Source organism: Arachis ipaensis, chromosome B06 (genome assembly GCF_000816755.2).
Source record: "Arachis ipaensis cultivar K30076 chromosome B06, Araip1.1, whole genome shotgun sequence".
Lineage (NCBI taxonomy): Eukaryota > Viridiplantae > Streptophyta > Magnoliopsida > Fabales > Fabaceae > Arachis > Arachis ipaensis.
Window position 1 is genome coordinate 6,047,178 of NC_029790.2, and position 15,985 is coordinate 6,063,162.

Here is a 15,985-nt window from a genome sequence, read left to right on the forward strand (position 1 = left end):
ACAACCTAAATAAATAAAATTCGAATAAATATATATATTCATCGTTAAATATTAAAAAAAATATTTACTTATCCATTGAGAATGATCCAAATACTCAATAATATGTTCTTCTGGTTTGGTAAAATCACGCACCATTTTTTGTTCATGTAGCGTATACTTCTTCTTCTCCCACACTTTGCTTCTTCACTCTTAACCCTCTTCACTCTTGCTTCCTCACTCTCCTTCAACTCTTCCTCAGTTTCAGTAATTTCGTTTTTTACTTGACTTCCCTAGTTATCTGTGTTTTGGCTTTTAAGGACCCATGTGAACACCCTCTAAGACACGTGGCGCGCATGCAGCTAGGAAGGCTGCAAAACGCAACATCCGTTTTGCTCTGCAAGGCTGACAAACGCAACCTGCGTTTTGCCTAGTCCAATGCTGGTCAACACCTGCTCCTGTCAGCATGCAGGGCACGTTTCGCAACTTGGTTCCCTTCCAAGTCCAATCGCAGCCTGCGTTTTGCAGCAGCTGCAGATTTTTTTGCAGGTCACTGAACAACGCAGGTCCACATCTGTGGACAACTCACCATGCATCCATATTCAAGCTTATCATCATTATTTTATCCATAACCTTGAGAATATTTTTTTTAAACCATGACCCAAACATAGGAATATTTTATAATTCCTCCAACCAAACACACCCTAAAAGAGTATAAAATCTGAAACAATCTCTTAAGTAGTAAAAGGTGAAGACTCACATGCAGTTATCTTCATATGAAGTTGATAGTAAAAAATCATTAGATAATTTGATAGATTTGATTAAATTGTTATTTTACGATTTTTTACTATAAATTTCACATAAAAATAACTGCATGTGAGTTTTTACCATAATAAAATCATGAAAAAGCAACTAAAAAACTTTATGAAAAAAAAAAGATTAGAATAGACATACTAGTATATAACTATTGATTATTGATTTTATTATCAAGATAATTTCAGTTAAGATTATTATTTTCTTAATTAAATATCAGATTATTTTTACTTTAGAGTTTAGACAAATAATATTATATTATTTTTTATGATTTTTTTAATTGTTAACAGAATTGAAGTACATATTTAATAAAGGGCAATTCATCCAAATAAATAAAGTACTTGAAATGTTTACCCAAATACACAAATCTGAATCATGTTACTTGCATGTGCAAAAACCACTTCTATGTAATCCGTGGCAACCAACCACGGTTTTTGAATTGTACATAATCCGTGGCTGCAAGGGACGGTTTATGAGGGAATTTTGTTCTTTGTAAACCGTGGGAGGTTCCAGCGGTTTATGAAGTTGGAATGGAAGGCATAAACCGTGGTAGGCTACCACGGTTTATGAAGAAGACGAATTAAATATAAAACCATGTAACCCACCGCGGTTTATGAATACTGCGCAATAAACAGAAACCCCTGTAGCCTCCCACGATTTATGTGTTAGGGGCTATAAATACCTAATCCGTTGAAGCTCAGCACGGATCATTTGTCTCAGCAAAAAAATTCTGAAGCTTGTTGTGTTGAGAGGATTTAGGAAAAGCTTAGAAGGTTTGAACGAGGCGTGGATGGTGGAGCCAATGGAGGGTGAGGATCGCTTGTACCGACTAAATGGCGTTGCTCACCTGGCAGGATATATTGACGAAGAGGTTAGTTATTATTATTGTTATTATTATTATTATTATTAAAATTCTTATAAATATAAATATTGATATTATTAGGATTATTGTTAGTAAAAATAATTTATGATGTTTATTTTTATTGTTATTCTGATTAATAGTATTTTTGTAAATATCGCTATTATTATGGTTATTGTTAGTTAAAATATTTTATTACTTTATTTTTATTGTAATCATGAGTGCAGAGTACTCGTAGTTTGGATTTTAAATTTAATATTAAGAGAATCAATAAAACTAATGTGAGTATTCTAATAATTTTTTCTAAATTATGTTTGATGTTATTAGTAATGGTTGTATGTTGAGTGATTTTGTTACCCACATTTTGCAGCTTAGTAGGGTTATTAGCGCCGTTAGGAGACAACAGAATATGCCCTTACATGACCGGATTATACCGTATCTTGAGACTGCGGGCTTGTATCATTTGGCTAGGCTAAATAGTCAGTGGTTCTGGGTTGATGAGCCTCTCCTTAGCGCATTTATTGAGCGGTAGCGTCTTGAGACCCACACCTTCCACATGCCCTTTGGTGAGTGCACCATTACTTTGCAGGATGTGGCATATCAGCTGGGTTTGCCAATCGATGGTGCGCCCGTTAGTGGGTGCCTGACTGAGTTTGAGAATCTGATGGAACACGGTAGACCAGCATGGGTGTGGTTCCGGGAGTTGTTTGGGGAGTTACCTCCACAGAGTAAAGTAAAGCAGATGACAGTGTGCTACACATGGTTCCATGAGAGGTTTCGGGTTCTCCCAGCAGATGCTAGTGATGAGACCGTGCGTATATACGCACGTGCTTATATTCTGATGCTGTTGTCGTCTCAGCTGTTTGCGGACAAGAATGCAAACCGGGTCCACCTTCGCTGGTTGCCTTATTTGGCATCGTTGGACGACTTGGGCAGATATAGCTGGGGCTCGGCTGCACTGGCCTGTTTGTATAGATGTCTTTGTCGTGGGACAAACCGAAACGTTGTCAACTTGGCTGGGCCGCTACAGCTGCTACAGTCTTAGATTTTCTGGAGGTTTCCCACTCTGAGGCCCACTGGGTTTGACCGATTCGGGTTTCCTCTTGCTTCCAGGTAGGGTTTATTATTTTTGATTCATAAGTTGTTGAACATCATGTGTTATGCTTTGTTTTGACATCATTTCAATTAAAATTGTAGGTGGGCCAATTTTATGCCGAGGAACGATGCAGGGGCACAAAGATTAGTTTCCGCATGCCTTGCATTGGATCGATTGCGTGTCCACGATGTGAGTCATTTATTTATTGCTGATACTTGAACTGGTTTTTGTTAAATGTCATTGTCTGATGAAACTCTTACTGTTTCGATACAGTTTGTGTGGGAGCCTTATTCTTCTGTTGAGGTTGCTGCTGTTATTCATCCGGAGATACTAGTTGACCAGCACCGTAGGCTATGGACGGCCATCACTAGCCTAATATATTTTGCTGCGATTGAGTGGCATCAGGTCGATAGGGTTCTACCCCAGTTCGGCGGTGTTCAGCATCTCCTTCAGTCAGTCATATGGGTCGATCGAGTCCTTGACCCCGGTCCATCAGCAGAGTACCTGGAGTGGTGGTGCCGTGTGGCGCACAGATTCCTATCCCCAGATGTTGCATTTCAGGATCCGAGGCCGATTGTGTTGACTGAGGAGGCTCGTCACAGAGGGTCGTCACAGGCACCTCCTAGAGTGCACGTTTACGACAGACCAGATAACAGACGAGTCGATCGGCGTCGCCGTATAGGGACCCAGACCACTGATCGCGAGTGGCGATGGTTTGCCGACCGTTTGGAGGAGGACCTCCCTGGAGCTGAGCCTGGGGATGCAGTGGATTACCGTGTTCCTCGACGTAGAGGGAGACGGCAGGCTGGCCGGGATGACCGTGGAGGTGCTCGTTCAAAAGGACCATCCGTGCAGGATGACGGGACTCAGCACGTGCCCGGTGAGGACGTAGTTGGTTCAGCCTCAGCTATGGATCAGCCGACCTATGATGTGGGTAGTAGCTCTCAGCTCTTTGGGAACGTCACGCCACATGCTTTTGCTGAGTTTACTACCGCGGCTGTCGGGATGGACATTGATGATCCTGTTACTGAGTCCGAGTTCTACAGGGATATAGCAGACATGCTCAGGGATGATGATGATACCCATTATAGGCCACAGATGCCTGAGGAGCATGTCCAGTTTGCTGATCAGTAGCCACGGAGTGACGACGTTCAGGCTCAGTTGGTCGTTGACCTCAACGAGCCTGCTGCATCTCCGTCTGACCCATGGTTCGCATTAGGAGGGACACCTGCCTCTGCATTCAGCGCCGTTCCCGCACAGCCATCAGCACCAGCGGCAGATCAGAGACCGAGGCGGGTGAGGCGTCCTCCATTGTGTGGCACCGGAGGTCACCTGCTTGGTCAGTTCGACGATGATGACAGTGACACCATTGAGGATTCTGATTAGTTATGTCATATTTTCTCGTCCGGTAGGGACTTTGTTAGTTTATGTACTGTGGTTGCTAGTGAGACTTATATCTTTGAGACTTTTGTGAAATGTTATTTTTCTTTTGACTAAGTAGTTAAACCGGTTTGAGCTTCTTTGATATGTAACTCTTCGGTCACAATTATCATGCACAATAGAAACGACACCAAAGTGATGCAATCAAACATGTAAAACAACCGGAATTTATTCATATGAAATTATTGCATTAAAAAAACATGTTGACAGTCATAGACTTAACCAACCATACATTACTAAAATTATCATGTTCCTAAAACAACTGAAACAACATAGAGGACATTTTAGATGACATGAGATCTAGGCATCCCCTTCACCACTCTGTCTTCGCTGGTCACAGTTCCTCCGCGTATGCCCAGCCTGACAGCATAGCCCACAGCGCTTCGGCTGGTTCTCCTGAGACTGATCCATACTTCCACGGATCCTGGTTGCCTTTGGACGACCTTCCTTTGCACGCCGCATATTAGGGTCAGGAATGATAGTAGGCCCAGCATATGGAGGCCATAGTCCTTCAGGGATAGGTGGAAAAAAACCCTGCTTGTAAACGTTGAACACCTCACTCATACGATACACCTCGTGAACATATGACGCCCAGTTAAGGCGAGAGTAGGCACAACACGCAATGGCGTGGCAACAAGGATAATGCAGCGCCTGAAAGTGGCCACAGTCGCATCTGTGATCTTTAAGGGAACCTCTATAGCTACCCAGCGAGAAGCTCCCGGTTGGTGTCGTCTCCGCGACGGTGTACTCGGACTGATGCCTGTCGTATAACGTCACAGTGAAGCACCTAGAGTCTCTTAGGTTCCGATCAATAGCCTTCACCAACGCCTGAAAAAATTCATGCCCAGATCCGAGTTGTGCCTCTGCTGTCTGTCCCCGTACCACAAATAGCTGAGCAAACCTCCCGTAAGTTGACTTAACCAACGATGTGACCGGGAGGTTGCGAGTTCCCTTTAACACGGAGTTCACACATTCACTGATGTTGGTTGTCATGTGCCCGAACCGTCGACCACCATCCTCATGTTGGGTCCATTTGTCGTACTCCATCCAGTTGGCCCAGTCACACATTGCTGGATTCTCAGTCCGCATGATGTCAAACCAGTAATAAAACTCAGCTTCAGTCTTTGCGTACGCAGCATTCACCAACATCCTCCTTGAGTCCTTACCTTTGAACGTTAGGGCGAAATTCACAGCCACATGCCGAATACAGTACGCTCGAAAAGCTCGGGGAGGCAGCCACCCAGTCTTAGGTGCTTCAAGCGCTGCCTTGATCCCATTATGCCTGTCAGAGATAACAAGGATACCCTCCTGAGGAGTCACATGCTCTCGTAGGTTGGACAAGAAGAATGACCATGACTCTGCATTTTCTCCCTCCATAAGGGCAAATGCTATCGGGAGGATGTTCGAGTTCCCGTCCTGAGCTATCGCCAACAGCAGCGTCCCTCCATACTTCCCATACAAGTGGGTACCATCAATACTGACAAGGGGCTTGCAATGCCGGAATGCCTCCATACAGGGTGAAAATGTCCAGAAAAGCCGGTGAAAGTACACCGTCGACTCATCAACCTCACCACCAAGCCGAACAGGAGAGGTCTTCAACACTATCATTGTTCCGGGCATTGTTGACTGGACCCCGAGCATCCAACGTGGCAACTCTGCGTAAGACTCTTCCCAATCTCCATATATTTGTGCCACTGCCTTCTGCTTGGCCATCCAAACCTTCCTGTAACTAGGCCTGAAACCGTAGTCGGCTTCTGTCGCTTGTTGTAGTACCTTTACCGTAACCGCAGCATCTGCCCTAACCAAAGGAAGAATCCTCGCACAGATAACGTGGTAATCCAGCTGACGGTGATCACTTGAAATAGAGGTTTCCAAGCATGTGTGTGGCCCGTTGTACCTCCTAACCTCCCAAGTGCCCTTTCGTGAACGCAGCGCTACACGAATCAACCAACTACAACCCTTGCCGAATTCCTTGCATTTTCCATGATACTTCAAATGATCTGATTCGATGACTTTGTACTCAACACCTCGCCGGATGCTATAGTCCTTGACACTCAGCACAACTTCATCTTTATTCTAGAATGATTGCCCAATCTGAAATTCTGTAGAAGAGCCCCCCACTGTGTTACCACCGTCTTCCTGTTGACCAAGAGCATCCAAGTTTAGTGTGGAGAAGTGTGGAGGGTACTGCTGAGAAGTAGAACTTGAAGGCCGATGCTGCGCATGTGGATCGGCACCTGCGTCATCGTCGCTGTCACCTACGATATCAACAGGCTCCTGGTCAGAGTCATCGTCACACATTGCATTCTCTACTTGATCAGGTCCACCAAACCCTTCCATATAAGGTAACAGGCCACCACCGGTGCCCACAACGTGAGGAGGCTCAAAGATTGCTGCATTCTCCAAAGGTACAGAACCAACAACCTCCGTTCGGTCTAAATCAGCAGCGAATGAAGGTGATGGAACTGGCGGAAGATACGGTCTGATCGCAGGCATCGAACTAGATGCACCTCCCGCGGCAGTAGAGCTAGGAACTGGAGCGGATGCCCCAGAACTATCGACACCGACCTCCAACTTCGCGAACAACTCATGGATTCTGATCTCCGGAAAACTCCTTACACAATAGAACAAAACCCTAATATCTTCATCAGCCTTAACCGCAAAGGTATCATACTGAACAACAGTCGAGACAACTGCGATGGGAATCTTGTAGAATAGTTTCTTCACCCACTTGCTACCCAACACGCCAAGCTTCTGCAAGATGCTGTTCTTCAAATCTGACAAACTCATTGACGAACTGATAAAAATACTCAGTGGTTCTCTGTCAGTGAACTTCACACCATAGCTTTTGCTTTTTTTAATTTTCCCAGAGCAATGCACTAAGGCAAGAAAACTCTCTTCCTCACTTGCCATTGTGAGAATGATCTCTAATGGAGCTTGAATCACCCACATATATATAGAGTTCCCCTCATTGTAAACCGTGGGAACTTACAAGGTTTTCTCGCCATAACTGATCCTTCATAAACTGCTGTAGCCCACAAGGGTTTATGACCATTGCATCTGCTTCATAAACCGTGGTAGCTTACCACGTTTTATGCCTTGCATGCCCACTTCATAAACCGCTGGAACCTCCCACGGTTTATGCACAACCAAATTTCCCCATAAACCGCTGGAACCTCCCACGGTTTATGTACAACTCAAAAACCGTGGTTAGTTGCCACGGATTACATAGAAATAGTTTTTGCACATACACGTATGATGATTCAGTTTTGTGTATTTGGGTAAACATTTCTCCTAGTTTATTTATTTGGGTAAATTGCCCTTTAATAAATGTTAGCTTCCAATTGACGAAATTTTCACCCTTATTTGGAGATATTAACTTTGGATTCAAAGTAAGCACCTCCATTTGTTTGAGCTAACAAATAGTTTCTCCCACATCAGTTGAAAAGAGCGGCAAGAATTTCAGTTTCTATTATTCTTAACTAATTCATATATAAAAATATATTTTATTTTGCACAGTTAAATAGTTAATAGATATCTTTACCTAATAACCCTAATAAAATTATAAGAACAACAAAATAATTAAATCTATATAATATTTTTATTTAAGAATTAATTTGTGAAATGTTTAGGGAGGTTTTTCGAAAGGTAAAAATTCAGGTAAAATTGACTTCACATAAAGTTGGTACTTAAGAGCTGTTAGATAAAAATTTAGTCAAATTATTTAACGGCTCTCAGGCTTCAGGTGAAGTCGACTGCACCTGAATCTCTGCATTTTCGAAAACATGAGAGAAGAAAAGGAGAAAAAAAAAAAAGCGGTAAAGTTAACAGAAATTTGAAGAATTTAAAAAAAGGCAAAGCTTAGTGTGTAAAAATGGAGCTTTAGAGTTTCAGACGAAAACGACGTATGCAACAAATTGGAATGGTCTCAACGTCACGCTTCTTCCACACACACACCATACCTTTCTCTCTTTCTCTCTTTTCCACCCCCCTGCTATCATCATAAAATAATAATTTTAATATTTAATATTATGAATGAATGAATGAATAACAATGATAATAATCATAAATAATAATTGCTACCGAAAAGAAAAGATCAACTTGCTGACATGATTCTCCTCTTTGAATATGTGGGTAAAAGCAATAAAATAATAAAATTAAAATTGAAAGAATCATGATTTGTTTTTGTTTTTGTTTTTATTTGCAGGGTTAAACACGAAATTGTACTGTGTAACATCATTAATAGTTTAACAATAAAATAATAAAAATATTAAAGGTGCCATTTCCATTCATTCAATCCAAAAAAGTCAAAAAGTCCTCGGTATTTATCGTCAACTTGCCACTGGTTAGGGTTTGCACTCTGCACAGAGAGAGAGAGAGACAGAGAGAGAGAGCTTATTATTATTCCATCGTTTTTTTTTCTTCTTCTGGGTATGTGTAAAGTTCAAAAATTTTTTTCCTCTTCTTTTTGAGTTTCAATTTCCACCCACTGAGTTCGTGCAAAGATCGCTTTTTTGTTCTTACCCTTTTCAATACCAAGCATGGGGAGCTTCTCTTTTTCAAGCTTGTGTTGTTTAGCTTAGTTTTTAGGAGGTGGGCCTTCAATTTTAATTTTCAAATTTTAATTTTTTTATCTCTTTTGTTTTCAAAGTTTTGTCCTTGTTTCAACTTTCAAGTGGATTGTACGGAGATGATGCAAAATTTTTTTTATTTTACTATTTTTCCCCTTCAGAAGTCTTACTTTGTTGCTCATGTTATTCAACAATTTTGTTGACCTGTTCTGTTTTGATTGTTGTTGGAATTTTAGCTTGATCAGAGAAGCATGTTTAAGAATTTTCTTGTTGAAGAATTTTTAGCTGAGTTTAAAGCTTTTTTTTTTGTGGGATTTGACTAAAGTTGTGAGCTTTGTGAAATAGTTGAGGGGCATCCTTGGATTGCGGTTTTGTGCGGAGATAAGATGGTCTTTGAGCTGAGCATGGTTATTGATGGGTAGTAGAGCTAGAACAGTTAACGTTAGCAGCACTGGGGACAGTAACAACGTTGTCAACGGGATGCCAAGTTACGCTCCTCCACCTCCTATGCCTTCTTCTTCTAGTTCCATGTAAATCTTTCAGGCCTTCCTGTCTCTTTTGTTTTCTGCTTAATGATAATTTCACTATTGATTGATTGCTCTGGTAATTGGTTTTGGTGTCAAAAGGTTCAATTTTGTGGTTTGATGGTGGCAATTATGCTATTCTGGTATAACTCTTGAATGAGTAGAAGAAATTGGTTATGTTCTGGGAGAACTGAGATGTCGAAATTAGGCCTTATGTGCAACGGTGCAGAGGAAAGCTTGGAGAATGAAGATGATAATAAGTTTCTTTGTATATTTGATTTTACTTTGTATTTTGCTGGGGATTCCTTAGTGGTGACAAATACACCCTTTCACTTCCTTAAAATATTATATAGCTGATCCTTACTGAAACAGAATATAACAATTTATTTCAATTCTTGAAACTATGCACTCTCCCTTGTGTGTGTGCACATGTGGTGCTGGCTTCAGCTTTGCTTAAATTATTGTTATGCTTTTTGGTTTTTAAATATTCTCTTGAATTTGATTTTAGACCTTGTTGTGTTCAATTTTGACTTTTCTTCTTGAGAGATGGAAACATGGATGCCATAATTTGTTTCTTGGCTTTCTGGACCTTGTGTAGATAATTGGATATGCATTAACTAGCTTGTTGTCACGTTGTGATGATTTTGGTTTTGCAGGGGCATTGATGCAACTAATGTTCTTCCTTCTCGAATTTCTGAATTTGGAAACCTTGAACAATCTCTAGGATTTCGCGTTGAGGATGCCATTAATCTTAGCAGAAGTATGTTGCTTGTGTTTTGAGTAACTTGAAACTCTTACTTCCATTGCTTATATTGTTATGCATGCCAATGTTGTGTTTTTGAGACAGGAATCATATCCTGTCGAATCACATTTGTATGACATGCCAAGGTGCTTGTTCTCTTATGCAGCCTTTGTTGTCAGTGCTTAATGCTTGTTTGTTAGGCTTCTGCACTAACTAGATTGTTATGAGCAATATTACTTTCAATTGTTTTGTAAGATGTTGGTATGGTTCTTAGTGATTTTTGCTACCATCTATGCCTAACAATATACAATTTATATTAGAAACCAAATGAATATATTTTCTCCTATGGTTGTCTCAAATTCCAATATTGTTATAATTAACATAGGCATTCATTGATTTCTACTTTACTAATTCATAATAAAATCTATATGTCTTCATTTATCCTAAAGAAATATGTGTTTTCTCAAGTATGACATTGAAAGCAATGATGTAGGATTGTTGTTGGAATGAAATTACTAGAAATGAAAGCAAAAAAGTTTTTGGGGGAGAACATAATGATAGAATTGCGAACTCTTTTGTTGGCTGTTGGTGCCTAATCAAACTTCTATTACCCTTTTTTGTTTTTGTCCCCCCCTTTCTTTAATCTTTCAGATCCATTGTTTAATCAACTTCAACTGAAATCAAATAGCCAAGCTCTAGGTGCTGATGTTCAATTTGGTGCTTTAAGTAAGGTAATTTCTTATTTTTACGCAGTTATGAGTTTCCAAGAATAAATATCAATCCAAAAGCATTGTGATTTGCTGCAATTGACATTCTTATCTTACATATAAGATGCAGTCAATTGCAAACTCGGATATAAACATATCTGCGGCAATTGCCGGCTCTCAAGCGTTGTCATTACAAAAGGATTCGCAACCAAATCTGGCTTCGACATCTGCTGGTCATCGTGAGAACTGGGGAGAGTCCAACATGGCAGATGCAAGCCCTAGGACAGATACTTCAACAGATGATACAGAAGATAAAAATCAAATGGTAATTCTTTTGCTTACATGACACAGTTTTTCTGCATCTGGAGTTTAACTAATTGAATGCCTTGTCAGTTATGATGTGACATTTAAGAATAATTTTTACTCTGTTCAACATATCAAAGACATGGAAGCATTCTTTTTCTTACTGTGAAATATGGTTCTGGTGTTTCTTTGCAGCCTGAAAGGGGTGAATCCAGTGAAAGATCAAAAGATAAAGCAGATCAAAAGGTTCTAACAGTAACTTTCTTACATAGGTGGAGACTCATATATAGTTGTCTTCATGTGAAGTTGATAGTTGAGAACTACTAGATGATTTAACAAGTTTGACTAAATTATCATCTAACAGTTCTCAACTATCAACTTCACATGAAGACAACTGTGTCTGTATGTGAGTTTTCATCTCTTACATAAGGTTTTGCTTTTTTAAGGAATACATGGTTTTGTTGCTATGTAGTGATTGAGTTATTGTGTATTCATTCAGACGTTACGGCGGCTTGCTCAAAATCGTGAGGCTGCCAGAAAAAGCCGGTTGAGGAAAAAGGTAGGTTCTTTTTGTATTTATCTTATGACCTTATAAAATGGTTCCTTCTATTAAAACCTCATTAATATAATGGCTAGTTGCTTATAGCATCATTGTCCTATTATTTTTAGACCTGTTAAATTTGTCATATTTGACCTTGTTACATTCCACTTTTTTTTGTTTTTCTAATTCTTCTTTCCATTCATTAGGCATATGTGCAACAATTAGAGAGCAGTAGGCTGAAACTGACCCAACTTGAGCAGGAGCTGCAGCGAGCCCGCCAGCAGGTTTGGTTGTTTGCTTTATTTACCGTCTCCTTTTCAAAATTTGATACTTGTGCCCCCTCCCCTTTGCCAACTATCATTGATCTGATGATGAAATTACAACATTACGTAATACAATTTGGTCGTTAATCTTTTGCAGGGAATATTTATTTCAAGCTCAGGAGATCAGACCCATTCAATGAGTGGAAATGGTATTTAAACTACTTTTTGAAATTGTATAGTTAAAACTTGTAGTAATTTTCTGACAATGTTCTGTTTTACTCTAATTGCTAATGTATGGCTTCACATTCATTTAAGAATTTAATGTCCTCAAATTAGCTTGTATGTAAAGCTTTTACTGGGAGAAGGCCTTGTTGATATTGTATCAAGCAATTGAGGCACGGTAACAATTGCTTTGTGCGGTTTTGGCAAAAGCACTCTATTTGAGACTAAATTTTCTTATGCCTAAATTGTACTAAGCATAGTTAGAAGCAGAGCTTTGTTAAATTTGTGCAATGCATATGTTTTCTTCGTATATTTTCGGAAGCTTTTATTATGTGTTTCAAACCATAAGTCATATTTGTTAATCTTCTTGGTCTGTAGGTGCTATGGCTTTTGACGTAGAGTATGCACGATGGTTGGAAGAGCATAATAGGCAAACCAATGAGCTAAGGGCTGCAATAAATTCTCATGCTGGAGATATTGAACTTCGTACTATTGTCGACAATTTCATGACGCAATTTGATGACATCTTCAGGCTCAAAGGTATTGCTGCAAAAGCCGATGTTTTCCACATTCTTTCAGGGATGTGGAAGACTCCAGCTGAGAGGTGTTTCATGTGGATCGGAGGCTTTCGCTCATCCGAGCTTCTTAAAGTGAGGATTTCTCATATTGCGATAAACTGTTGTTTAATGATTTTTCATTTTACCTGGTTTATAATATGCTGAAGTTTCCTTACCCATAAAAAAAAGAGATCAACGCTTGAAGTATACGTGTGGTAATACATTATTATGAATTATGATTTCTTGAATACTCGTACATGTCCAGCTAATATCATCTTAATTCTTAATGTATACATAAAAGTTTTTTCCCCAATGAACAAGCTAACGTTTGATGTTTAAACTTGGATGGTTGTATGAGAAATTTCTTGCACTTATTTTTCTTCATTTTAGATTATGGACAGAAAGAGGTATAGTAAACCTTCTATGCTCTGTTGTAATTATTACTCTCTATTGGAAAAAATCTTTCCACAAATCTAATGGAAGATTAACAAACAGAACATGTTTAAAAGGCCATTTTGGACATTATCGGAAATGTGGCAATTGTTACAACTCTGTTGTTACCATCTATCTATTATGCTTTCTGAAACTACTTTAACAATGTATGGTTCCACACCTATAACCTTCCTTACCCTGCAGGATATAAAATATGAAGTGAAAGAAAAACAATTAAAAATAGATAGAAACTATGTTCTTTAAAGTCATTGGTAGTTAAATTCAAGATCTGTAAGGAACTTCTCTGTTCTAGAAATGACAACTTGGTGACATATTTTAAACTTTATGCTGGCTAACCTTAAACTGGATTGACAATACTGCAGCTTCTTGTAAATCAACTGGAGCCATTAACCGAGCAACAATTGATGGGCATCTACAACTTGCAGCAATCATCGCAGCAGGCCGAAGATGCATTGTCTCAGGGAATGGATGCATTGCAACAATCACTTGCTGAGACATTGGCGAATGGTGCACCCAACCCATCAGGCTCTTCAGGAAACGTAGCAAACTATATGGGGCAAATGGCTATGGCCATGGGAAAGCTCGGTACTCTTGAAGGGTTTCTTCGCCAGGTAACTTCAACTATCCACCTGTTTTCCTGTCCACTTTCCATTTTTCTACTTCCAAATTTCCAAAGTCACGAGGCTAGAACTAAAAAATAGGTGAACATAGAATCTTCATGCCTGTATTGAGTGTATTCTCAATTTCCATTTTTAGTGAAAGAAAGACTATTTCCAGCTTGTATGCATGTGCATGTTGAGGCAAGTCATTTTGCAGTATGCACGCGGTATCTCACTTCGCAACCTTCTAATAGAAATACTTCAAAATAAAATAGACTATATATATAGAGATGATAGAAAACGCGAGTTCATTGCATCGGTCAAAGGTGTTTCAAACGCGAGCCTATAGGTTAATAATGGGTCGCCTAGTGCCTGAGGTTAGATGTCTGTAGCTTTACCACCAAAGTGAAAAGGCTGTTTCCGAGAATTAAACTCATGATTTTAGATCACTCAGTAAACCGTATCATTCGGCTAAAGCTCTCACCCTCTCTAGAAGTAAGTAATAGGCCTGCATGAAAACTAAAAGGAAAAACTGATCCAAAGTGTTAAACATGCCATAGACTTGTAACTTCTTTTTTCATGTTAACTAGGCTGATAATCTGCGGCAACAAACATTACAACAAATGCTTCGAATTTTGACAACTAGGCAATCAGCTAGAGCTCTCCTTGCGATTAGTGATTATTTCTCGCGGCTGCGAGCTCTAAGTTCTTTGTGGCTTGCCCGACCAAGGGAATGAAGTATTTCAAAGACCGACTCATTCAAAAAGACCGATCCTATAATCATAAGCTCACCTGCATTTCATGAAGTTGGTGTCTCTTCACAAAGGAGAATCTCTAGAATCTCTACTTGTGGTGTTGTACTTTAGATAATGTGATTTTTCTTCTCTCCACCTATAATCTCTCTCTCTCTCTCTCTCTCTCTATCTCTCCACATAGTGATGGTGTGGTAGAACCCTTTCCCTTTAATGGTTTTCATGTGGCTTTGAAAATAGTCTCAATAATTTGATTAATAGGTGTTTGATAGATAGAATCTGAAGGGGGAAATGTAGAGTAGTATTGTGTATTTTAGGGTACAGCTTCTCATTGTATCTTCAGAAATTTAAGCTTATTTGAGGGGATGCCCCTCTCTCCTTTATTTATTTTTCATTTTTAATTGTTTGTGGTTTGAACATATGCACATATAATCCTCTATGGACCTGTGTGCAGTGGTGGTGTATTTGTATATATACATATTTGTATGTCTAAATTATTGTTTTACTAGAAAGAATTTTTCCTAAATAGTAACTCAATTTGTAGTGACATATATCTGATATGTGTAGTTTATCTACTACCCTTGTTATAATGACAATTTTCCATTTACCATAAATTTGGACTTCATCTTTGTTTGATGTAAATAATAAATATCCATGCCTATATAATTGTTGGTGCTACAAAATGTCTAGCAACTTCAAAATACAGGTGATTACTTGTGAAGATGATAGTTTAGTCAACCAGGTCAAATTATTTGATGGTTTTCAACTATTATTTTCACACGAATACTTCTCTCTGAGTGGTCACTGAAAAAGTATTATAGAAATAGAACCTTGATATTTCTGCAAAGTGTGTGTGTTAGATTTAGAATATAGAATCTTAGCATATATTTGTTCATTCTAAATCAAGCAATGTAAAGCAACAAGCCATAAGGTATTCCAGATTCTCTAACATGGTTAGGTTTGTTAAAAGAGAATTGAGTCAAATCATTCAATTCCATCCTTCAATTAGTTAGATTCTGGTAACCAATATGAGTGGTGAGTTTTAAGTATCCACAAAATATATAACACCCATGAAAATTTAATAGAAAATACTACAATTTTGTATAAATGAAAAATACATATCTTAACATTTAGTTAAACTATAATACTTGATTATCAAGTAGACTAGAGTAATACGCAAGCATTCATGTTTTGTTTTTTATTGTTGTTTATAATGTATTGAGTTCAACTTGGTGCATTATCCACTAAATAATTCAAAGGTGAAATAATTTGGTCTATTCATATAACATTATATTATATATAGTTGTTGTAATTCTTTAAACCAAATTTTAAAAATATCGTTAAATACATCTTTAGAAGTAGGCAAGTAGCCAATGTTTTTTTTTTCGCTTATATAATACTCCAAAACATTTGGAATCTTGTGATGGGCAAGCCCATGAAATTTCCACCAGAAATCCCAAAATATATATATATATATATCAAATGCTAATGTGCTCGAAAAAAGTAGGCATCATTTTTTAAATTCTAAAATTTACATTTTAAATCCTAAACTAGTAAACTAGTAAAC

General features: G+C 38.8%; 2 protein-coding genes across 9 annotated transcripts; one reads left to right on the forward strand and one right to left on the reverse strand.

Annotated features, from left to right (window-relative positions):
- LOC107646311 lies at positions 4,485-6,974 on the reverse strand. Its single transcript, XM_016350503.1, has 2 exons — positions 6,306-6,974; positions 4,485-6,260 (listed from the first exon to the last, which is right to left on the reverse strand). The coding sequence occupies exons 1-2, from the start codon at positions 6,972-6,974 to the stop codon at positions 4,485-4,487; spliced, it is 2,445 nt and encodes an 814-aa protein (XP_016205989.1).
- On the forward strand, positions 8,469-14,963 carry LOC107645556 (transcription factor TGA2.3). Of its 8 annotated transcripts, XM_021103810.1 has the most exons (13): positions 8,478-8,777; positions 9,101-9,285; positions 9,936-10,039; positions 10,673-10,752; positions 10,853-11,053; positions 11,227-11,277; positions 11,531-11,590; positions 11,779-11,856; positions 11,969-12,044; positions 12,436-12,707; positions 13,430-13,678; positions 14,257-14,411; positions 14,445-14,963. In XM_021103810.1, the coding sequence occupies exons 2-12, from the start codon at positions 9,170-9,172 to the stop codon at positions 14,401-14,403; spliced, it is 1,434 nt and encodes a 477-aa protein (XP_020959469.1). In that variant the 5' UTR covers positions 8,478-8,777; positions 9,101-9,169; the 3' UTR covers positions 14,404-14,411; positions 14,445-14,963. The 8 variants fall into 8 exon arrangements, with proteins under 8 accessions (XP_020959470.1, XP_020959469.1, XP_020959468.1 ...); XM_021103811.1 differs by having other exon boundaries at positions 8,469-8,615; positions 14,257-14,963; XM_021103809.1 differs by having other exon boundaries at positions 14,257-14,963.

Excerpts from the sequence above, each read along its gene's own strand:
- LOC107646311 (XM_016350503.1), bottom strand. The coding sequence starts at position 6,974 with ATGAGTTTGTCAGATTTGAAGAACAGCATCTTGCAGAAGCTTGGCGTG. Across the intron at positions 6,261-6,305 it reads AGGAAGACGGTGGTAACACA|AATAAAGATGAAGTTGTGCT; the intron begins GTGGGGGGCTCT and ends CAATCATTCTAG.
- LOC107645556 (XM_021103811.1), top strand. The coding sequence starts at position 9,170 with ATGGGTAGTAGAGCTAGAACAGTTAACGTTAGCAGCACTGGGGACAGT. Across the intron at positions 11,591-11,778 it reads AAAGCCGGTTGAGGAAAAAG|GCATATGTGCAACAATTAGA; the intron begins GTAGGTTCTTTT and ends TCCATTCATTAG. Across the intron at positions 12,045-12,435 it reads CCATTCAATGAGTGGAAATG|GTGCTATGGCTTTTGACGTA; the intron begins GTATTTAAACTA and ends CTTGGTCTGTAG.